The following is a 24,943-nucleotide window of genomic DNA, read 5'->3' as shown; positions in this document are numbered from 1 at the left end:
AATTAAAATTTAACAGACTGTTCATTTATGCCGATAAGAAAACGAAAGCGAACGAAAACATACAAAACTTGTTTGTGTGCTAATGATCCAAAACATTATTATAAATTAAGAAGTTCCTGATTGATTAGGAATTATAAGGATCTTTGGCATAAATAACTTTTTAAAGCAGGTTTAAAAGTAATTAAAAGGCAAAATGTATACAAAGTTTACACTGTACAGCACAAAAATAATTACAAGATAATTCGGCCAGATTATGAAAGAGGACCGAAAAAAGAAGACATGTGTATCGGCGATTTGAAAGTTTACGTCGGGAAGTGACCTATATAGGCGTGGCAAGTTCCGCCCATGTCTACAGGTTTTGAAATATTCGACAGATTCCTTCGAATCCTTGCATTTTACTTATAAAGTGTCTTTAGCAATATTACTGGCAACAAAGCGGGCTATCTTTCTATGAAAAAATTAACCCTCATGAGAGTCACTAAAGGGCTCTTTTTGGCCCCTTTTTTCAAAACCGTTTAAAAACTCCTTTAAAATGTGATCGTATCAGATCGAAATATTCTATAAAATTATTTGTCATAAAATTTTACTATAGGTCCCTGAATACACCAAAACCTAAATGGTACCTAAACGCCAGGAATCTGCCAAAAAAATCACATTTTAGGGTTAATGTTGTTCTTTATCTGAGTTTATTAAGTTTTGTCCCACAAAACTTCATTCTAGATAGAAGACGTCAAAGACAAAAATAATCTCCATCAAATTTCAATATAAGTCGCCGAATAAATGAAATATGTATTTGCAATATACATCAAGAAATTATATACATCAAGTTTGCCAACAAAACACCCAAATATTATTTTTTTGAATAAATTTGTTTTGTTCTTTTTTCGAGTTGATGCATGAAAGTAACATGAAATTTAGTTCCAGACGAAAGGTGTTAAAAGAAGAAATATTCAACACCAAATTTTATTGTAAGTCCCAGAACAAACTAGATATCTGAGTGAAATAATTTGGTAAGAAAATTACGTTACAAAATTAGATATTATAGGTAGAAATTATTTGTTAAACTTTTAGACTCTTAATTAAAATTTATTCCATACTGAGTATAAATCTCCTAAAATACCTCACTTTTTGGGGGTTGTGTCAAAAGAAGAAATGTTCCAAATCAAATTTCACTATGAGTCTCTAAAAAATTTGTAGCTATAATATTTAACATCTTCAGAAGTTTGCGCTTTCTATATATGTTTTAGGACCATATTCTACCGTTTTTATTCACATTTTCGTTATCTGCGGTCACAAAATATATTTTATTGAAGTTTTTTGATAATAAATTCTTTCAGAAGATTATATGTGCTCGATCCAAACTGTTTTTGAAATATCTATGAACTTTGAAAAATTACGTATTTTAGTACTATAAACTAAAATAACGCCATCGGGATAATTCATAGGTTCCTGATATTGTATGTGAAAATGTGGGGATACTCTACGGCTATTGTCCAGTGAATATATATCTGACATTCGAGTCCCAACACCCATGGTTTTGGCATGGTGGCATGGTCCTAAATACTCTAATGATGGCAGCTACTCCTGCTCTGATAAAATTTACTGAAGTAAACCTAAGATCTGACATATATGTGTGTATCATGAATGATCATAACAAATTTAGTTAGGATATGGCTAGTTACTACGATTTCAAGGATAAATTCAGTAAATTTTCTCAGAGTAGCTGCCATCATTAAAGTATTTAGGACTATGTCAAAACCGTGGATGTTAGGACTCGTATGTTTTAAAAAAGTTCGATTTTGTTGTACAGTGTTATACCCTAGACAGACGGCAACGTTAATTTGCATTAAGATGTGCATTTAATTTTAACCTGACAGACGACAGTTTCTGTATATACGAAACAGCTGTTTGCTGGTGAACAAATGTTTTGTTGTTGTTTGCAATGCAAATGTGTCTCAGAGTTTGAATATACTCCCTCTCCAGCATGAATATGGGCTCTCTTTTACAGCATTGCCATATTGAAATACTTAAATTCAATTTAAATTCCCTTCGATTTTGTGCATTAAGAACGTGGATAATGCACGATTTAATTTGAATTAAGGCAGTTAATGCAAATTAACGCTGCCGTCTGTCTAGGGTATTATAGTCGGAATAGTAATTGAATATTAACTTACCGCGGATAACTTTAATTTTACTCTAAAATCGTTATCCTCTAAAGCCATAAGTGTGGCCTGGCCGAACTTTTTATACCCCAAACCATAAAATATATTGAACTTATATGGAATAATTAGGTTTCTTTCCATTACAAAAGTACCAAGGCCAAACATTTTAGGTGGAACATTTTTTTGACCACTGGGAAACCCAAATACCTAATTTAAGTTAGTTCGGTCAGCTAAAACATTGAAAATACCTGATGTCGGGTGGTACCGTTATATGGAGGCCATTCCAAAACGTGGACCTATGTCCACAAGTTTTTATGGACAGTAGCTTTATATGGTGACTATTCTAAACACTGAACCTATGTCCACAATTTTTGGTAGAGACGTTTTTTGACCCAAAATGCCAAATTATAGCTACTTCGATCTGAAAATATATCTAAAAAATTCAAAATACCAGAAATCCCGTTGTCCCATTATATGGGGGCTATTCCAAAACATTGACTTATATCCACAATTTTTGGTAGTTCGGAAGGTATGGGCGTAGAGTGATTAAATTATCGTCTTAAATTTTTCCCAATTTTGGAAAATACGCCATTTTCTGGAGAAAGAAATAGCTATTTTTGGGAAACTATGTGGTAGGATAATTGTCTTTAAGAATAGTTTTAATAAATTACTTTAGCGTTTACATTTATCTTTCCTCAGATACTAAATTTTAGTGGAATTCCAAATTTAGTGGACACGAACTTTCAGGAAACAGCATGGAACAACCTTTCTTTCAACCCATATATACTTTTATACCCATCCCGTTACGTCCATTTAACACTTTTTACACCCTACACCAAATTGTGGAAAGGGTATTATAATTTGTTTCCGAAAATTCATGTAACTCCGCTAAATATTCCTCGTAGACCCTACATGCAGTATACAAAAATTCATATCCCGACAAGATAAAGCGATTTTTATACCCTACACCACTATGCACAGTGGATGCATTTCAATGAGGGGGTGTGACAAAAATAGAAAATATTGACCTATTGGAGTGAAACTTTAGGGATTGTGTGTATATCACTACAGAAGTTGTATTCCAAATTTTGAGCAAGATCGAACATGTCTTATGCAAAATTTCGATATAAAAACATTCTTATACGTACCAATTAAAAATACCAAATAATTGTTAAATAAAAAAATCAATATAAAAACAAAATCTAAAAAAATAAAAATGTATTTGTTTATTTAACAACATAAAAAACATAAAAAAAACAAACAAAAAAATAATTCAATTTTATGTAAGCAGATGTTGTACACAATTTTCTAAGTATCTTCTAATAAAGAATAAACTTGTGCTGGTAGTTGTGATTTATTTTTATTAGTCAATTTTCTTTGTCCAGTCACAAACGGGTCAGAACTTAGAAGCAATCTATTTAACAAGTCCGTGTTTGTTGCTACACGGGAACATTTTCTGGTGTGACGGTACCTAAACAGTTTAATGTCCTTATTTTTGGCTTCTGCAGCCTCTTCCGACAATTCTCCTATTGACAGTAAAGCATTCGCAATTATTTCTGGCGAATGTACTAGGATTTTATGAACTGTTGGAGGGAGATAATACCAGCTATACGTAGACGTTAAAAGTTCTGCCGTTTCCAGAGTATTCCTTAAACTTGTTCATATTTATTTTCTGACCAGACGATAATGCTTGGAGTATTATGAAACATCTGTACAGTAAATTCTCATCTAGACCTGTTATTTTCGCACTTAAAGAAAAATTTTTAAAAAATCTTCTCGCTGTGTTTCCATCATTTGATGTTCCACAGCCACTGCCTTTCGGTTTGTCGACCACTAAACCCATTTTAAGTCTAAATTGGTTTTGGATTTGCTTTTTTCTTTTTTGTAGATTGATTTTATCATCATCTGATTTAATTTTCCATGTTTTTATTTCTAGACGGTACGAAATATGTAAAAAGTACTCGAAAAAACGTATATAGGCATGTAAAGGCGAGAGTCCAAACTGATAATTTTCAATTTTGCATGGCTTTTGTAAGCACGTCTGTATGTTATTCATCTCGGTTGGCTTAGCACCGCATATGTAGCAATTTGAAGCTGGCGTCTGGCTTAGAGCATTACAAATTTTTCCGTCAACCATTGTCAATTGTAGTTTATGTTCAACATTTATGTTTCGCCCCGATAAATTATATTCCGTGGGCTTAAGCTTGTTTATTTTTCTGTTGTAATAATCCTGCTCAGAGATCGCAAGTTCTGATGTTTCCTTTTTAAATTGAAACCTTATTGGCCTGCAGTAACGAGTGGAAGCTGGTCTTGGATTTTTCCATAATATTACAGATTCGCCCAGTACACAGGAATTTGTAATTAATTGCAGCGGTACATAAGATGTTACGAATAGACTGTTTTCATTCAAATTAATATTTTTAACTTTTTGCTTGTACTCGCTGTGTCCAGTGGATCCATCGAATCCCCATTTTCCTATTAAGATTAAATCTTTTATCTCAGCCATATCTCTCAAGTCATCAGCTTGTAGGTCTAAAATTCGGGACACTGTGTGGTCAAGCAAAGTTTGAAGCTCCACTTCGGCTTTTGTTTCAGTTACTGTAATAGAGGACTTATCTGGATAACTTTTTTTCTTTTCTTTTGCAACTTTTTCATAACTTGGCAATACTTCCAAATCCAGTTTAGAGTTTATGAAATTACGTATTATTAGATACTGGTGTTTCGTTAGGTTTGTCTCCATTATTAAAGAAATTACTTCCTCAATTCTTATGTTAAAATTATATTCAGAATTTTTCTGATGATATGCATTTCTTATAGCTAAAGCTGCTGATTGGTCTTTTTCGCTCAAAGCAGCCAACCTTCGTAGTTTAGTGCGTTTGGACGAAAGATGAAAATCGGAATTAGGTCTACCTCTTTTCTTTTGGCTAACAGGGTCTTCAGATGGCGAATTAGGACTTAAAGTACTCAACTCTACTGCTTCTTTCACTGATAGCCAGTCTTTATTTTTTTCTAAAAATCTATGTTTGCAAAAGTGACTTTTCTGCCATCTTTGATTAATTTTTAAAGAAAGGGGTTTTATTATTGTTTTAAAATTGTCCACTACTTTTTCATCTCCTTGTATTCCAAGTTCAACAGCAATATCTTTTGTAATCTGCAGAGCTCTATCAGTATTATTTCCTTTCTTTTCCCTCCAACTCTCGAAGATAAAAAACCGAGTAAATACAGCATGTTTTACACCACCTAACACAAAATTTAAAATGTTTTAATAATATGTGATACTTACATTTAGAAATAACAACAACACATGAATACAAACATTAAACACAGAACAGAAACAAGTACCAACATTTAAAAACAATTATTCACATTTTGAGGTTAGGTCACAAAATTGATTATAACACGTGGCGATGGAAACCGATGGAACTAACTAATATAGTTTATAAATGTAGACACCGAAAGCTAAAAATAAAAATAAATATGACCGCGGATACAGGTGGTAATAGTAGTTAAAAGTTTATTGACTTTCAATCGAGAGACAAAAATAAAATTTAATTTGACAATATTTTGGTTAAAATTATTATGAACACTAGGACCACTATACACAAATTTATTTAAACAAAAAATATGCTAATACCTTCAGTAACAACTTCCATTTTATAAGTCGTGGTTTATATTTATATTAATTATGATATTGATTTTTTCGTTAAAGCACTTTATTTGGTTGATTCGCTCAGCACTATTTTTAACAAAGTAAATATGTTTTTTCGATGCTTCCAGCAAAAGATACCGTTATAATTTGACAAAATATTATTAGTACAGTAAAATTTGACATGTTTAAGAAATATTGACATTCATATAACTGTTATACACGGACATCATATTTTTGATTTTTGTCATATGGGCGCATCCACTGTGCTATGTGGGGAGGGTATTATAAGTTTGTTTTGGCCAAAAAGTTTGTAACGCATCGAAATAATGGTCGTAGACCCATACTTATATATACCAAACTGAATGTCTCGACGAGCTGAGTCGATCTGGCTATGTGTGTCCGTCCGTCAGTCCTTCCGTCCGTCCGTCTGTCCATCTAAACCTTGTAATCACGCTACAGGTCGCAATTTTGATCGGATCGTCACGAAATTTTGGATGTTGATGGGGGTCTCGGAGGGGAAGAAGCCTATTGATTTTGGTGATGGTCGGATAATATTTAGGGGTCGGAATGGGCAAAAAACTTAGGTGGATAAAAAGACAACGTTTTTTTCCAAAGCCAATATCTCAGCTTCTATATGGGTTATACCAAAAGCAAAACCTGACAATGAAAGCAGAAAATATCACCTTTCTAATGATGTAAAGTAGGTGCTCGTAGGTGATCAAACAACGAATATATCGCAATAGTAGCAAATAAAACCCCAATTTTCATTTTTGCGATTTTAGTTATATTGACAAATATCACAGCTTTGGTTGAAAATTTTCCAAAAGCAAAGCCTGACTATGGAAGTAGAAGGTCCCGTCTTTACAATGATGCAAACTAGGTCGGCGTAGGTAACCAAATAACGGAGATATCGCAATAGTCAGTAATACATCCCATTTTTCTATTTTTTTGGAAATCACGCTACAGGTCGCAATTTTGATCGGATCGTCACGAAAATTTGAGGGTTAATGGGGGTCTCACAGATGAAGAAGCATATTGATTTTCGTGATGGTCGGATAATATTTAGGGGTCGGAATGGGCAAACACTTATTTGGAGAAAAGTCAACATTTTATTTCAAAGCCAATATCTCTGTTTCTTTAAGAGGTATATCAAAAGCAACCAGGAAAGGAAAGTAGAAAATATCACCTTTACAACGATGTAAAGTAGGTTGTCATAGGTGGTCAAATAGCAGAGATATGGCAATAGTCGATAATGCATCCCATTTTCCGATTTTTTTGTAATCACGCTAGAGGTCGCAATTTTGATCGGATGGTCACGCAATTTTGGGGGTTAATGTGGGTCCCAAAAAGAAAGAAGCCTATTGATTTTGATGATGGTCGGATAATATTCAGGGGTCGGAATGGGCAAACACTTATTTCGAGAAAGGTCAACGTTTTATTTCAATGCCAATATCTCTTTAAGAGGCATATCTTTAAGAGGCATATCAAAAGCAAAATCTGGCAAGGAAAGTAGAAAATATCACCTTTACAACGATGTAGTCGGATAATATTTAGGGGTCGGAATGGGGAAAAACTCATTTGGAGACAAATTCAAAGTTTTATTCTTTGTGAATATATTGGCTTCTAGTAGGGGTATTCCAACGGCAAAGCCTGTCAATGGAAGAAGAAAATATTACCTTTACATTGGTGTAAAGCAGGTTGGCGAAGGTGGTCAAACAAGGGAGATACCACAATAGTCGGTAATGCATCCAATTCTTCCATTTTTGGCAATCAAGCTACAGGTCGTAATTTTGATTGGATGGTCACGAAATTTTGGTTGCTTATGGGGATCCCAGAGACAAAGATTATATTCCCTAAAAGAAATGTTTACAGTGAAAAGCTTATGCACAGGGGTAGTGGTGTAGGGTATCACATGGTCGGCCCCGTCCCGACTATAGCCTTTGCTCACTTGTTAGATGTGTGTCCGTCCGTCCATTAAAAATTGTAATCACCAGAGCACAATTATACACCAATCGTCATGAAATTTTGTATGGTGGTCGGGTTCCCGCCAGAACAGGAACGATTAATTTTTGGTGGTGATCGTGAAATATTTAGGAAAAACGGACCAAAAACAAAATGTTTCTCCGATTTTGTAGTAGATCTGTAGATCGCAATGATAATCCGAACGGCGCAAAATTTTAGGTAAGGTTTGGGTTGACCACAAAGAAGAAGCTTGCAATTTAACATGATGATAAAAAAATATTTAGCGAAATTGTTGTGTGAAAATTTTTAAAATTTTAAATATAAAGACTGTATCTTTTTGCAGGAAGGTACGTTCCACCCACGTAAGCTATATTTGGAAGAGGAACTCTTGATTTTTCCATTTACATATATCAAATATATTGATGTACGTTATCAGATAACAAAGTTACAGCCTAGTATATTCAGGGATTCCACAGTTTTAATTGTGTGTAGTATAACCATAATCAGACTAGAATTATAGTTCAATACTTTGCTGACCCATAAAGATCTCCAATTTTTTTTTTACATTTTAGAGTAGAAGTTAGGATTTAAGCGGACTTATACATTTGAGAAGGCCTAATTTAAAAACGAAATCATGCCCGAAATTAGCAGTTAGGAGAAGTTTTAAATTGTGAAAATATTTGTTAAGAAAATCGCGCGATTTTTTTATACCTCCCCCGATAATATGGAGGGTATAATAAAATTTTTCATTCCGTTTGTAACACATCAAAATAATCATCGGAGACCCTATAAAGTGTATATATTCTTGATCAGGGTAAAATTCGAAGTCGATATAACCATGTCCGTCTGTCCGTCTGTTGAAATCAAGATACAGCACGCAATTTTTAAGATAGAGCTTCAAAATTTGGTATAGAAGCCTCTATTACTCCTACGATGTTTAGTATTACAAATGATCTACATCAGTCCACGTTTTGATATAGCTCCCATAGAACGGTACCATCCGATTTTCGGTAGTTTGAAGGTTTTAGCTTCATTATCATACCGAAATGGCTGAAATTTGGTATTAACTGTTCGTCGGTGGTATAAAACTTTCCCACAGAAATTTATTGGTACAGGCTCACGCCTTAATACAGCCCCCATAGAACGGTACAACCCGATTTTCGGAATTTTGAAGGTTTTAGCTTCGTTATCACACCGAAATGGCTGAAATTTGGTAATTAGCCTTCGTTGGGAATATAAAATTTCCCCCAGAATTTTGTTGGCATGGGTCCACGCCTTCATATAGAGCCAAAGAACGGTACCTCTCGATTTCCCGTATTTTTAAGATTATAGCCCAAATATTTTCCGATATTGCTGAAATTTGGTATTTAGTCCTCATTTGAGTTATAAAACTTTCAATATGGAATTTGTAGGTATAGGTCCACAAACAGAGATGGCTGAGATTTGGTATGTACTCTACGTTGGTAGTAAAACCCTTTCCGACTGAATTTCGTCAGTATATGTCCACGTTTCGATATAGCCCCCATAGAACGGTACCTCCCGATTTTCATAATTGCGAAGGAGGTGACGTTAATATCCAACCGGAATGACTGAAATTTGTTATTTTTAGCAATAAAAACACTCAAAGATATGAAAGCAACAGGATCTGACGATATTCCAGCTGAAGTATTAAAACTTATATAGGATGAAAATGAGGAACAACTCGTCATACTCTTTAACCACGTATATGAAACGGGGAAATATCCACCAGACTGGGTCATTTCAAAATTCATACCGATACCAAAGAAGAACAACGCAAAAAAATGTGAAGAATATAAACTGATTAGTATCATGAGTCAGGCATTAAAACTTTTTCTAAGAGTAATCCATAGCTGAACATATCCCCAATGTGAAAAATATATGAGCACATCAAAGTTCGGATTAAAACAAGGAATGGGGACTCGAGAAGCACAGCTTAGCTTACAGGTACTAGTTGAGAAATGCCGAGAAGTACAAAAGGATATATTTATATGTTTCATTGACTACGAAAAAACTTTCGACACAGTTGGTCACGATAAACTAATAGAAATTTTGAAAACGATTAACATAAGCGATAAGGAAATACGATGTATACGAAATGGAAACAGGTGGCATACATCGATATTAACGGAGAAATGACGGAAGAGGGTACGACAAGGATTTATCCATTCGCCGTTGTTATTTAATATATACTCCCAACGAATATTTATTGAGGCTATAGAGCACCAAAGAATAGGAGCACAAATACATGGGATGATCATCAACAATATCAGATACACGGACGATACAACAATATTCGCTAGCACCATATCCGGTCTACAAAGACTTAAATTAAAGCCTAGCGCCTGTAGACTTCAAAACTGTATAGACTTTTTGCGGAAATTTGCGGTTTTAGCAGATACGACCAAAAATTTAACACCCTTTTTTAGTTGCTGCATTTATTTTTTTTGGAATTTATATTTTTAAGTAATTTTATTATTATTTCTTAAATTTAGTTTCAATATAATGTTTTTTGTACTATTAGCGATTTCTATGGTCATGGTAACTTAGAGCTGTAATGTGTTTTTGTGGATTTTGGGTTTGTATTTATATTTCATCTAAATAAATATTTGTTTTGCACCCAAACATATATTTTCTTGCAGCACCCAAACATATGTTATGTTTGGGACTGGTTACAAACAAATATATGTTTGCTGCAAAATATGTTTGGGACATATGTTAGAGAGGCCTTATTTTCCTCCATGTAGTGGTGTAGGGTATCACATGGTCAGCCCCGTCCAACTTTAACCTTACTTGTTTATCTCTCAGAATGCTTTCTACTTGTCTTTCAGTTCTTTCGTATATTATGACTGCTTGTATCTTGTATATGGTGTTGAGATGGGTTATTCCTCTCCAGTTGTTACAGTCTTTCAAGTCGCCATTCTTGGGTAACTCTACAATGATCCCTTTCTTCCCTGTTGGAGACAGTCTTTCTTCTTCCCAAGGCCGAAGTGACTCATGCACGGTTCTGGCGTCGACCTGTAGAGCTTCTGTCGGTAAACCATCATCTCATGCTGATTTAGTACTTTTTAATTCGTTCAAGCTGGAAGGGTTACAGGGTATATTCAACGTATTTTCTCTTGGACTGTTATTGTACATTTCGTCATTTTCAGTGGTGTTTCTTGCGTTACTAACTTCTTCTTCTTATTAATCATTTCTTCTTTGTTCTCTCCATCTTTGAATATGTTCATCATTGTTTGTTAGACTTCTAACACTACGATCTTTTACCGCTTTTACCTTCGATTTGTGAGACTATCTATTGTCAGGTGTAGTTTTCACATGTTGTTTCTGCTTCGTCTTCTATTTTTGACAGATCTTCTAGGTTTTTTGTCTCTTTTTGCAGCTTTTTTCACTTCTTTTGCTAGTTGTTGATACTGCTCTCTTGTGATATTCTTGTTATTCAACAGTATCTTAAGTTCTTCTCTTTGACAAAATATGTTCTAAGTATCGTCTGATATCCAAATTTTTCTCTGTTTTTGGACTATTCCCAATGTATCTTCCGCAACTTCCTCATCGATTTTATACATGCTTCGAATATTTTAAACTTGGTTTCAGTGGATATATGTATGTGTGTAATAGGATAAATAAAGCGAGAGCAGCATTTGAACGAATGCAAGTTATGTGGTTTGTTTGTAAAGAATTACATTTACCTTCCACGCTACAAAATGTCGCAATCATGATAAAAAATTCAAATCATGATAGGGAAATATCCCGCTTTTTAATTGCTGCATATTACAATGCTTTTCATTGATAAATTCGCTAATAAATCGGCGAAAGCTATTTCTAAATGTTTTGGTATGATTCTTTTTTAATACCAATTGTAATTTTTGAAAGAAATGTGTATGTACATATGTTTAGCCAAAGTCTATATATTATAAAATAAAGAAAACACATAACGAGTCGCAATTACCAAAAATAAATTCTAGGGCCCAGATGATGTGGTGTAGGGTATCACATGGTCGGCCCGGTCAGTCTATAACCCTCTCTTACTTGTTTAAATTTATTGAAATGTAAAATGTTTTTTTTACATACTGTTTCCCATATAAATTATAGCTTTTTTACACAAATGTACATTTGTTTAAATATGTACATTTATGAGTTTTTAGATGAGTTTCATGACAACCCAAGGAGTATTTTTTAAATTTTGAACGTATTTTAAATTTTTTGAAAAACAATTGTTGACACAATTTTTTTTTTTTTTGAAATTTTGCCTGTTAGGGCGAAGATCATGTTTTTTTTTTAATGATTTTATTAATTTTCTCGTTTAGAGTTAAGCTTAATGATCTGAAATTATTTGCAAGTGAAAAAGGAAAGCCATGGACTCGAACCCACATAGTCACCAAATTACGTTACCTGGTTTCATTGGTGGTAAAGCAAATCTTCGGACGTATCGACTATGTAATGGCTTCTCTGTCCTAGAACTTATCGTTTTTCAAATGCAAATGTGTTTTTAATTTTTGTAATTTTAAGGTTTGTTTAATGAATGGAGTTTCATCTTTTTTAATAGATTGAAACATATGACAAACTCAAAAATACTCATATTTTGATGCAAAAAAACTCAATATTTTACAGGGTTTGGCCAGGAAACACGACTATGAACCAAAAATTAAAAATTCTAGATTAAATTTGTGCACGCAGAGAAATATATACACTTACAATCTACAAACCCGATTGGTACATAAAGTTTTATGTTCTCAATGTGGAATCTTATCTTATGAGCTCTCTTTACTGCGCAAAAGAAAGACGGAACTAAAACACCCATCCGCTTTATCCAATATTTATAAAATAGCAACGAATCTCAACTTGGGACCATACAAAGTCGCAAATCAATCAAATGCCCCATGGAACTTAAACAAAATTCAATTCGAAGGCTCCTTAACATGCTATCCTAAAAACACGTCAAATGCACAGATCTATAAGACGTTATCAATGCAAATTTTCGATGAACATAAAAAAGCTGGTTGGAAAATCCTCTTTACAGACGGCTCCAAAACTGATCACAACACATCATTTGCAGTAGTAGCTGAAGATGGTTCTCTACAATCTTCTGGAATTCTTCCCCAAAATGGAACAATTTTTGATGCAGAAGCGATTGCTGTATTAAAAGCTGTAGAGTTATGTAGAAAACAACGCAATAAAACCCTAATTTGTACAGACAGTCGTTCAGTGTACACTTCTTGTTCAAATTGCTGGAATAAGAACCAAATTATAACATCGATCCAACAAGAATTGATAACTATGAAATCCAAAACAAAACTGATGTGGATTCCCAGCCATGCAGGCATCTACGGTAATGAACTTGCAGACTCGACTGTCAAAGAGGTTTCTACCTCAAAGCCAACTTTTACATTTATACCTTCTACGAAGAAATACGCAATAAATGTTGCAGTTCAGTGTTGCAATAAAAAAAACGAAAACCTTTGGGGTGAATACAATCACATATACAAAGCCTTTAACCCCCACAATAAACCGTTGCTACTACCTCAACTACATCTATGCATCAAAATAAATGCTTCACTTGTCTAAGGCTTACTCACAGCTTTCTTACCCATACATATTTATTTAAAAAAGAACCCCCGCCGATATGCGAATTCTGCAATAGAACAACTTTAAGTACCTACCATCTCATCATTGACTGTCCGTCACTTCAACGCACAAGGGAAACATGTTTCTCGCAAACCAACCCTCTGGATGCACTAAAAATCCCTACTCACAACAATGTCTCCAGCGTTTACAATTTTCTGAAGTCCCTAAATCTACATCATAAAATATAAATTGTACTTTTGTATATAAATATGTAAGTATATCACCTTATTTCATACTCATATATTTAAGTAATTTTACATGTTAGCCGATAGCTTTTATTGCTAGTGCTTTTTGTAATTTTTCTTTATTATAATTTATAATTATAATAAATATATTCAAATAAATAAATATGTTTGCATCCAAACAAATATATGTTTGGGATTGATTACAAAAATGTTTGCAACATTTTGTCACATATCTCAATTTTACTTGTTTTTTTCTTATGAGTGGAGAAGGGCTCTCGCTTATTTCATAAAAAAGAGCTGTGCGTATGGTGCAATAGAGAAGGTAGAAGCGACGACGGGAAGGTGAAAAAGTTTGTTTTTGCTTTGGTGGGTGTACGCGATATGCGGCCAAACACGTGTGTTCCTTTTTTGTTGTTGTTGGTGCGATTTATTCATCCATCCACAAGCAATATTTTTATACCCTTAGCATTTATGCTAACGAGGGTATACCTATACACTTTCATACGGGCAAAATGTGCCTCATCAAAATAATGATTTTAGACCCCATGTATGTTTAGACGAAATGTGTTTCAGAAAATCTGGAATCAATTTAGCCACATCTCTTAGTCCGTCTGTATGTTTGTTTATGTTCGAATATGAGCCATATCGGTCCCTCCTTCTGATACCTCCCCAATAAAAGTTCGAATAAAATTGCGCACACGATAGCTCTTTAAGAGAGTAAAAGATTTGGTCCATACTTTATACGACATTGAGTTGAGATTTTAATTTGGACTCTATCGGCGCACTCATTCGGGTACCTCAAAAAAAAAAAAAACTTCGGAAAAGTTCAGATTAGGACCTGCCCTCGAATTGCTTTGATTTTTGTTGTAACAACTTGTGTTCGCTGCCTCCATTACGACGGTACAAGTTTTATCAGGGGCAAGTCCATACTTCCTTAAAAAATAGTCCGAAAGTTGTAAAAGTGTAGTGGTTGGTGCGCACTATAACTCTCGAACGGATCAGCCGATTCGTTCTAAAATTTGGCGTTCATAATACTTTGTTCAAGCTTAATTTAAGTTTTTTTCTTTTCTTTTGTTTTTTCATAGTAGGCTATTTTTTCTAGGGGAAAAGTAGGCTGCTTTTTTATGGGCAAATGCGCGGCACATTTCAGCTCACAACCTTTAACGGGTGTTAAAGGCAGCAACCCCAGGTGACACCACGGGGAGGTCAGTGTCCACTTGAGATGAAAGTGGGACCAAGATAAATCCTGGACTTTGCCATGTTAAAGCCGGTCAGGACCGTTCCTTGGTATCTTTAATCCCCTACGTCAGCCATAAGAACGATCGATGATGAACCCGCTAAAGAGTTGTACAAATACTGAACAGAGAGAAATGGAGGTCTTTCCGGTCTATGGAACAAAAGTTTTGTAATGGGCCAGCTAAGTTAGTAATTAAGTTAGTTTAAGTTCGAAAACAGACCATATCGTTCCCCTACTTCTGCTACCTCCCCTACAAAAGTTTGAAAATGGTCGGAAAAATTGTGCGCACGTACTTGCACGTGTACTTTTCATATAGTAATATCTCTACGGGGCATGGATCAAGTTCGAATATGGACTATATAGGCCCACTCCTTCGAGTAATTCCCACACAAAATTTGTGAAGAGTGCAGTTTAAGGCCTTTTCTCACATCATAAACTTTTACTTCCTGAGAAAATAGTCCGAAAGGTTAAAATACCCCTATGGCACGATTTGCAGTGAGTGGAGCGCACGATAATTCTCGAATGGTTCAGCCGAATCGGTCCAAAATTTGGATTTGGAATCCCTTTGGTTTTTGTTGTAAGAACTTGTATTAGTTTTCCCCATTACGACGGTACATGTTTTTTGAGGGACAAGTCAATACTTCTTGAGATAATGGCCTAAAAGCTCCAACAAATCTTGGTAGTATGTAATATAACCCTCGAAGGGAGAAACCAATTTGGTCCAAACGTTACACATCGTATTATATAGACCTCAGAAATATTGTGTGTTACTTCTTTCCTTTAGTTCCGAGGCTGAGGGTATATCCCTGTCGGCCAAGCCGACTGATACTTTTCTAGCTGTTTCTGTAACATTACTTCAGTTTCCGCAAGGCAGTCGTTGAGTAAAGGCGGTAAAGTGAGTGAATAAATCAGTGTTTTGTATTTTCTTAAAGAAATTGTGCTTTTTATTAAATTAAATGCCCAATATATTTTATAATTGAAAATTTTATAACACTGTGTGTAATTTTTTAAGTCATGTTTTATTAACCATATTCTGACACCACAGTGTGATAGAACACCAAAAATGAGAAGACACGTGTCTCGCCGTTTTTCCCTATCTCATCAACTTTCGCGGTTATAGGCTTCCAAAGGTTTGATGCTTTGATGTACAAAGGGTCATTTAGTCAGGAATATAACTTCCAAACCGTTAGGAAATTTGAATTTATCTCGGAGGCAAAGTTGTAGCTCTTGTCTTAAAGAACAAAAATTGTGAACACATATAATCCATCAAGCTTCATCTGTGAGGTCAAAATCGCCAGGGTCAAATTTCTTTTAAAAATTTTCCCAAGTTTTGTTATACAGCTTTCAAACCGATCAAAATTGGAGCAAACAACCAATAGAAAAATGTACCTTAGATCTTAGTAAACAACTTTTTAGAACATACGAACTCTGTAGAAACGGATCTTAATGGTCAAAATAGCAAAACAATTGCGATTTTTATCCTCTTTTCTTTGCTTCTGCTCCATAGATATTAAACCGTTCAAAATTCAAGAAAACAATGAACCACAATAGTGTAGCAAAGGCTTCAATAAACAACTTTCGGGAATATGCGACATGCCTATGAACGGTTCTTAATGGTAAAAATAGCAAAAATCTTTTGAAAATATCTAATTTTTATACTTTTTTCTGGTCCAAAGATACGCAACCGCCCAAAACGACTACGTCAACTACAAAAATGTACCTCAGATTTCAACAAACAAGTTTCTAGAACAAATGAAGATTCTAGGAACGATTCTTCAAGTTCAAAATTAAATTATTTTAGAACATTCTTTCCTGTTCAGGTCTGTAAATAACAAACCTTTAAAATTTCCTTGAGTTTTTAACAGTTTGTTATTTCCAAACCTGAGCAGGGGGAATGTTAAAAAAATTTAATTGTTCGTGAATTTCAGCCCTAAGAATCCTTCCTAGAATCTTCATATGTTCTAAAAAGTTGTTTATTGAAATCTTATGTACATTTTTGTGGTTGACGGTATCCTTATTTTTTGGGCGGTTGCGTATCTTTGGACCAGAGTCCGAGAAAAAATTATAAAAAATTGATATTTTCAAAAGATTTTTGCTATTTATACCATTAAGAACCGTTCATAGACATTTCGCATGTTCCAGAAAGTTGTTTATTGATGCCTTTGCTACACTATTGTGGTTGGTTGTTTTCTTGAATTTTAAACGGTTTTATATCTATGAAGCGGAATCCTAGAAAAGAGGATAAAAATCGCAATTGTTTTGCTATTTTGACCATTAAGATCCGTTTCTACAGAGTTCGTATGTTCTAGAAAGTTGTTTACTAAGATCTAAGGTACATTTTTCTAATTGGTTGTTTGCTCCAATTTTGATTGGTTTGAAAGCTGTATAACAAAACTTGAGAAAATTTTTGAAAGAAATTTGACCATGGCGATTTTGACCTTGAAGATGAAGGTTGATGGATTATATGTGTTCACAATTTTTGTTCTTTAAGACAAGAGCTACAACTTTGGCTCCGAGATAAATTCAAATTTCCTAACGGTTGGGAAGATATAGTCCTGACTAAATGAGCCTTTCTACATCAAAGCCACAAACCTTTGGAGGCCTATAACCGCGAAAGTTGATGAGATAGGGAAAAACGGCGAGACACGTGTCTTCTAATTTTTGGTAATCTATCACACTGCGGTGTCAGAATAGGGTTAATAATTTTCGTGTTGCACAGTGTAATTTAATCAAAAAGGTGAATGGAATTTTTTCTTAGACAAGGAAGAAATCGCATTTATAATTGGTAATAATATTCATACATTGTTCATATACATGCATATATTTGAAATATGGATTACCTATAGCTATTTTTAGGAAGAACACGTACCCGACGATTGGGACCTGAGCATCAAGTGTCTCGTCCATAAAAAAGGAGATAAGACTTTATGCTCCAACTATAGGGGCAGAAGTCTTCTCCCTATCGCCTACTAGATATCGCCAAGGATATTGTGCGAACGACTAAACCCCATGGTCAACGAAATAATTGGACCATACCAATGCGGGTTTAGACCTGGCAAGTCCACCGTTGACCAGATATTTTCCCTACGGCAAATCCTGGAGAGACCCAAGAGATGCAGATCGACACCTACCACCTTTTTGTCGATTATAAAGCAGCCTTCGACAGCCCGCTACGTTCAAAGGTATTCCAAGCCATGTGTGAATTTGGTGTCCCCACAAAGCTCATTCGGCTTTGTAAAATGACTCTATCTGACACAAGATCTTCAGTTAAAATAGGAAAGAACCTCTCCGAAGAGTTTTGTACCAAAATAGGTTACAGGCAAGGAGACATCCTTTCGTGTGATCTTTTCAACATCCTGCTAGAAAAGGTTATACGAGAGGCAAACGTCAAAAGAAGTGGCATAATCTACACCAATAGCCACATGTTACTTGCTTATGCTGATGATATAGACATCATGGGACGATCAGAAAAAGAAGTAACCGATACCTTTATGAAGGTTGAATGCGGTAAACGGCGAGAAGACAAGTTGATGGTGTCGATGCGTCTATTGAGATCGGACCAACTGTTGAAGTTGGTTCCTATAATTTTGAGGTAGTAAAAGACTTCGTATTCTCAACAAACGACATCAGTCAAAAGAAGAATTGTATTGGCCAACAGATGCTACTTTGGCTTAAATAAACACTTCAAAAACAAAGCCACAACTCGACAAACAAAAATAACGCTTTACAAAACACTGATACTACCCGTGCTGATGTATGGTTCCGAAGCCTAGGCACTTGCGCAAGCAGATAAGGCAGTGCTTGGCGTGATGGGGAGAAAAATTCTTCGAATGATCTACGGACCAATCTGCGTTGACGGTGAATATCGACGTCGCATGAATCACGAGCTGTATCTTCTATACAACGACATCAATATAGTTAAACGTATCGAGATGCAGCGATTGCGTTGTCTAGGCCATATAATAATAATGAGCGATGACGAACCCGCTAAAAAAGCGTATAAATTCGAGATGGCGCAAACAAGTGGATGAAGAGGTGACAAGGCGCGGTATTCCAGAAAGCAAAGCACTAAACAGAGAGAATTGGAGATCTTTTCTTAGTTCGGTCTATGGAACAAATGTTCTGTAATGGGCCAGCTAAGTAAGTAAGTAGGTATTATTACTTTATGTAATCATTTGACTTCAGAAGTCGATTTCCCGTTGATGATTTCAATTTTGAGGAGAATGTGTTTTATTTTCAAGCGTTCAACGATGTTTCTATATTTTATAATTATAGTTAAATTTGTTTTTCGTTCTAAAAGTGTGACGCTATTTCTTGTATTTGGAATTTTGTATGTATCAACGCGTCTGTTGTTGTTTTGTGTTTGTTATTTCTTTGCATTTTACTAAAAGAAAAAACTTGTCGCTTCCTTCACAACTGGAAGTTTTAAAAGCGATAAAATTGGCATTGACGGAAAAAAAGAATTTTTATTTATTTTTTATTGTTTTATTATTATAATTGTAATTTTTCGTATTTTTACTTTTTTACCTTTTTAATTATATTTTATTTCTACTTTACATACTTAGCTGAATTACTCAGGAATTGTCATCAACATTAATTTTAACATTTTCAAAATCCGATGTCGTCTGGCCCGGGAATTGTCATCAACATAAATTTTACCATTTTTAAAATCCGATGTCGTCTGGCCCGGGATTAGAACCCGGGTATGCAGAATGCCTGCAGAGCATTGTATCCATTACACGACCGTTCCATATAATACTCACATAGACTAATGGCCTTTATATGTTCAACGTTGTACAAAATAAATAAATGTAAAAATCGCTTTTTTGATCTAAAGTAAGGTACGCAAGGTATTCTACACAGGGGTTAAAAGCAGCTAGAATGAATTATCCCCGAATTTCAGTGCATTCGGACAGTAGAATAAATGATTTTCACAGAGACTTTGAAATATTGGTTTTAGACATTAGGTATTTCTTTGAGATAAGCGATTGAGTTCAGACGATTCATCTGTCTATTATAAAATATAGAAAATAACCAATGACCTTCCTGTAACGACAAAATATCGCCATCATTCAAACGAAGTTCCGTAGGTAGGTAGTGTAGGGTATCAAATGTTCGCCCCCGTCCGAATATTGTCCTTTGTTATTTGCTTCTAATTTCAACGTTCCTCTGTGACGTAAGTGGTCCATTTCACCCATAAGTATTTACGATAGATGTCTATTTTTTTGGAACCCGACAAACGTTAAAAATTGTGTGATTATTGATTCATAGTTGCGATCGGGAGTTTGAATACAATTTTTAATATACGGGCGGGCACACATCACTTAATCGATTTATTTTGTCGAGATTTGAATATATAAGGAGTCGCAGTTTCAAACCAGAATTGCTTTGCTTATATTTTAATGTTTTGGGGTTTAAATATTTTTTAGGGTACTACACTTCTTTTGAGGTAGTAACTTTTACCTCAATATATTCTGTTATCCGACGGAAGTGCCAAAAGTCGTGGTGTAAGATACACAGGGTCATCTCTTCTCAACGTTCTTGCTTTCTTACTTAGTATACCCTATATCAAAATGTGGAAAGGATATTTATTATATTTTGCCAAAATTCATGAACACTGCCAAATATTCGTAATATATTCCATTTACTTTGCACCACGGTGACAATCACAAAATCGTAGAAATGTTAAAAATATTTGAGTTTTGAACGTTTTTTTGAAAGAAGCGTAAAATTTCAAATATTTAAAATATTTGTTATTTCAATAAATAAATCGTTCGAGTGTTTTACATATTTGCATTGATTTAAAAACGCACAAACAAAAGAGATAGATAAAACTCGATCTACACCCCCACAGACTAACAAATAAAATTAACAAAATTTTACGGTAGGTCAGTTTTATACATGACATTGCAGTTTTTCAATGTTTTTGTTTAAATTCAAATTTGGACATTCAAAAACAAAAAAGTAATAAAAATAAAAAAATGTTTTAAAACTGCATCGCTTTATATTCAAATTCAATAAAAAAAACATTTCCTTTCTAAATATTTCCGATTTCCGAATTCAAATTTGTTTTGATATGTATAGAATGTTTTATAAAGTTTTTTAACAAATATAAAAGCGAGCACTTTTGCAGAGCTTATCATTAACATTCGTTCGATAGTTCGATAGATAACAGAAAAACAAAGAAAATGCGTGCCTTTATTGTATTGTGTTTGGTGGCTGTGGCCTGTGCCGATAAGTTGGGCTATAACTATCAACCAGTTGGCCATTCGTCTTCCGGATTATCTTTCGCACCTGGTGCTGCTGCCAGCAATGTTGCCCCAAGCTATGAAGGTGGTGTTGGTTCTTTTGAAGCCCAAGGTTCCAGTGGAGCCCCCTCTTTCGCCCCACAAGCTGAATTGGAAAAGGAATTCTACACTTTCACTGCCAATGATGCTGACTTCAACGAAGGCGCCAGCTCTGACCAATATGCCAACTCCTTGAAACAAGGTCTCCGTGTCATCTTCATCAAGGGCCCCGAAAACAGTGGTTTGGAAGATGCTGCTTTGGCTTTGGCTAAACAAGCTGCTCAACAAGAAACCGCCATCTATGTTCTCAACAAACAAGCCGATCTCGCTGGTTTGGCCAACAAACTTAACAACATCGGCAACAACAACAACCAAAGACCCGAAGTTCACTTTGTCAAATACCGTACTCCTGAAGATGCTGCCAATGCTCAACGTGCTATCCAAAGCCAATACGATGCCTTGGGTGGTCCTTCTCATAACTTCAATGGTGGTGTTGCTCCAGTTATCAACTTTGCTTCCCAAGCTCCAGTTGCTGCTGCCCCAGCTGCTTCTGCACCCGGCGCTAGCTATTTGCCCGCCTCCGTTTTGAAACGCAGATTGTAAGGCATTAAATAAGATTTGTTATGTCTGTTTTAGTTATCGACTTAGTAATTTAGGTAAATAAATATAATTCGTTAATTGTTGAAAAAAAACGCTTTTTGAATATTTATTTGGGTAAATTAAGTTTAAGAAGAAAATATTCATTCCAAAAACGACACATCCAAAACGGGTTTTAATATGCGATATTGTAAGATGAAGTTTTCTACTTTCATTATCAGTCTTTGTTTTTGGAATTCTCTTAATAGAAGTGGAGATGTTCGCATAAGAATAAATATTTTACGAAGTTTTTAATTAATTAATTGGATTAATCGAGCTAACATGGCCTAAGGAGTTTTGTATTGAAAAATGAACCACACACTCAACCATTACGCTACGATCGTTTCGCCTGGTGGTTTAAGCCAGGCTCATCAGGCGTATTTGAATGCTAATGGCTAGAAGACAAAGGCTGATTTTGATAACTTCTATTTATACAAACATTTTTACAAATTTGTAATTATGAAGTATTTATTGAAGTATTTTTTCTTTATCAAGTCACCCTAGTGTCTTGTCTAGGAATCATTTTCTCAATACATACACATATCACGGTGTGCCTTAACAAATTTAAATGGAAGGTGCTTACACCTCGGAAGTTTTTGCTGATTCTGAAACTACAATGCTTACAGATGAGAAATATCAAGAAACAAAAAAAATTGCCGGAGGCATTTTTAAATAAATCGCGATTTAAGTTCGCATTTTTAGGGGTTCATTAGGTTTTCACGATTTAGCTTAGAAACCGCGAGCCCTATGTAAATGGGTCTAAAGAAAATGTTGTAGCAGAGAAAATTCTCCACAAGATTGGCCTTCATGATATTTTCGTAGGTTTTACCGTTTTTGAGATATAGAATTTCAAATTGAGACAATGCACTGACTGTATCGCCTCCTTATAAAACAATGTCATTACTGCAATTTCCCAGATTAAACTTATATATCTGGAAAATGGTACAACCTAGAAAAAAATAAATAATCCAATTTTGTAGAGAATTTTGACAGCTTCACTATTTTCTTTAGTCCCATTTTGATATGACTTGCAGTTTCCAAGCAAACTCTTGAAGACTTAAGATAAAAACCTAAAAAATTTGAACTGAACCTCTATATCTCAAAAATGGTAAAACCTACGAAAAAACCTAAAGGTCAGTCTTATAGAGAATTTTCACAGCTACAACATTTTCTTCAGACTCATTTCGATACGACTTGCGGTTTCCAAGCAAAATCGTGAAACCCTAAAAAATCCCTAAAATTGTGAATTTTGATCGCGATTTATTTAAAATCCCTCCGGCGATTTTTTCATTTTTTTTTTATTTTTCTTATCTATGAACATTGCTGTTTCAGAATCCGCAAATACATCCCATGTGTAAGCGGTTTCCATTAAAAGTTAGTTAAGGGGTACTGTGCATAATATTGTTTTATAAGGGGACGATATAGTCAGTGCATTGTCCCTATTTGAACTTCCATATCTCAAAAACGGTAAAACCTATGAAAATATCATAAAGGACAATCTTGTGGAGAATTTTCTCTGCTCCAACATTTTCTTTAGACCCATTTACATAGAACTCGCGGTTTCCAAGCAAAATCGTGAAACCCTAAAAAATCCCTAAAATTGTGAATTTTGATCGCGATTTATTTAAAATCCCTCCGGCGATTTTTTCATTTTTTTTATTTTTCTTATCTATGAACATTGCTGTTTCAGAATCCGCAAAAACATCGCATGTGTAAGCGGTTTCCATTAAAAGTTAGTTAAGGTGTACTGTGCATAATATTGTTTTATAAGGGGACGATATAGTCAGTGCATTGTCCCAATTTGAACTTCCATATCTCAAAAACGGTAAAACCTATGAAAATATCATAAAGGCTAATCTTGTGGAGAATTTTCTCTGCTACAACATTTTCTTTAGACCCATTTACATAGATCTCGCGGTTTCCAAGCAAAATCGTGAAAACCTAAAGAACCCCTAAAAATGTGAACTTAAATCGCGATTTATTTGAAAATCCCTCCGGCGATTTTTTTTGTTTCTTGATATTTCTCATCTATCAGCATTGTAATTTCAGAATCAGCAAAAAATTTCGAGGTGTAAGCACCTTCCATTTAAATTTGTTAACGCACACCGTGATATACAATCGAAGGGGAGTTTCCTTCATGAATTGTAATGCCTTCAGTTTTTGAAGTTTTGGATATCATGTCGACTAGTTTGTTGATATGATACATTGGCATCATGTCGACTAGTTTGTCGACATGATATCCAAAACTTCAAAAACTGAAGGCATTACAATTCATGAAGGAAACCCCCCTTCGATTGTATATGTGTATGTATTGAGAAAATGATTCCTAGATTAGCTCGATTAATCCAATTAATTAATTAAAAACTTCATAAACAATGGCCTTCGTCCTAAAAAGACAATAATAAATAAATATTTTACTTTTTCTCCACAAAAGATTTTTGTCCATTTCGACCACTAAATATGATCAGACCATTAGCAAAATTAATAGGCTCTCTGGCACCTCCATTAACACCTAACATTTATTGACGATCCGATCAAAATTGTAGCTTGATCACAAGGTACAGATGGACAGACGTACGGACGGACACATATAGACAGATCGACTCAACTCGTCGAGGCATTCATTTGGTATATATAAGTATACCAACTTATAGTACCATTCCACATTGTGGCATAGTGAAGTGACCCAAATAAACCAAAGGTATGTTGGGGTCAATGGCCAAAAAGAGAGAAATTTTACATGAGAATCGTAGAATATTTATACCCTCCACCACAATATTCAGTTTGTAACACATCGAAATATTCATCGGAGATCCTATAAAGTATATATATGATGATATGATCAGGGTAAAATTCTAAGTCGTTATAACCATGTCCCTTCGTCGGTATGTTGAAATCAAGATACAACTCGCAATTTTTAAGATAGAAATTTGTACTTTGGTACAGACGTTTCTATTACTCATATGATGTTTGATATTGCGAATGGGCTATATCGGTCCACGTTTTCACATATCCCCCAAAGATTTTCAGTATTTTGAAGGATGTGCCCACAGCAACCCACCGAAATTGCTGAAAATCTTCGTTGGGGGTATAAAACTTTCCACCATAAAGCCCCCATAGATCGGTATCACCTGATTTTCGGTATTTTGAAGGTTTTAGCCTCATTATCACATCGAAATTGC

At 34.8% G+C, this 24,943-nt stretch overlaps 1 protein-coding gene across 2 annotated transcripts; it reads left to right on the top strand.

Moving 5' to 3' along the window:
- The first annotated feature begins 21,026 nt into the window (after positions 1-21,026).
- LOC141391003 (uncharacterized) lies at positions 21,027-21,728 on the top strand. 2 transcript variants are annotated; one of them, XM_073963921.1, is made up of 2 exons: positions 21,027-21,180; positions 21,211-21,728. In XM_073963921.1, exons 1-2 carry the CDS (start codon positions 21,027-21,029, stop codon positions 21,726-21,728), a joined length of 672 nt encoding a protein of 223 aa, XP_073820022.1. The 2 variants fall into 2 exon arrangements, with proteins under 2 accessions (XP_073820022.1, XP_073820020.1); XM_073963919.1 differs by having other exon boundaries at positions 21,027-21,728.
- The last annotated feature ends 3,215 nt before the right edge of the window (positions 21,729-24,943 follow it).

This window comes from Musca autumnalis, unplaced genomic scaffold (assembly GCF_047663935.1).
Source record: "Musca autumnalis isolate F117 unplaced genomic scaffold, ASM4766393v1 scaffold_1, whole genome shotgun sequence".
Classification (NCBI taxonomy): Eukaryota; Metazoa; Arthropoda; class Insecta; order Diptera; family Muscidae; genus Musca; species Musca autumnalis.
The sequence above is the reverse complement of the archived record's forward strand: the minus strand, read 5'-3'. Positions and strand labels throughout refer to the sequence as shown.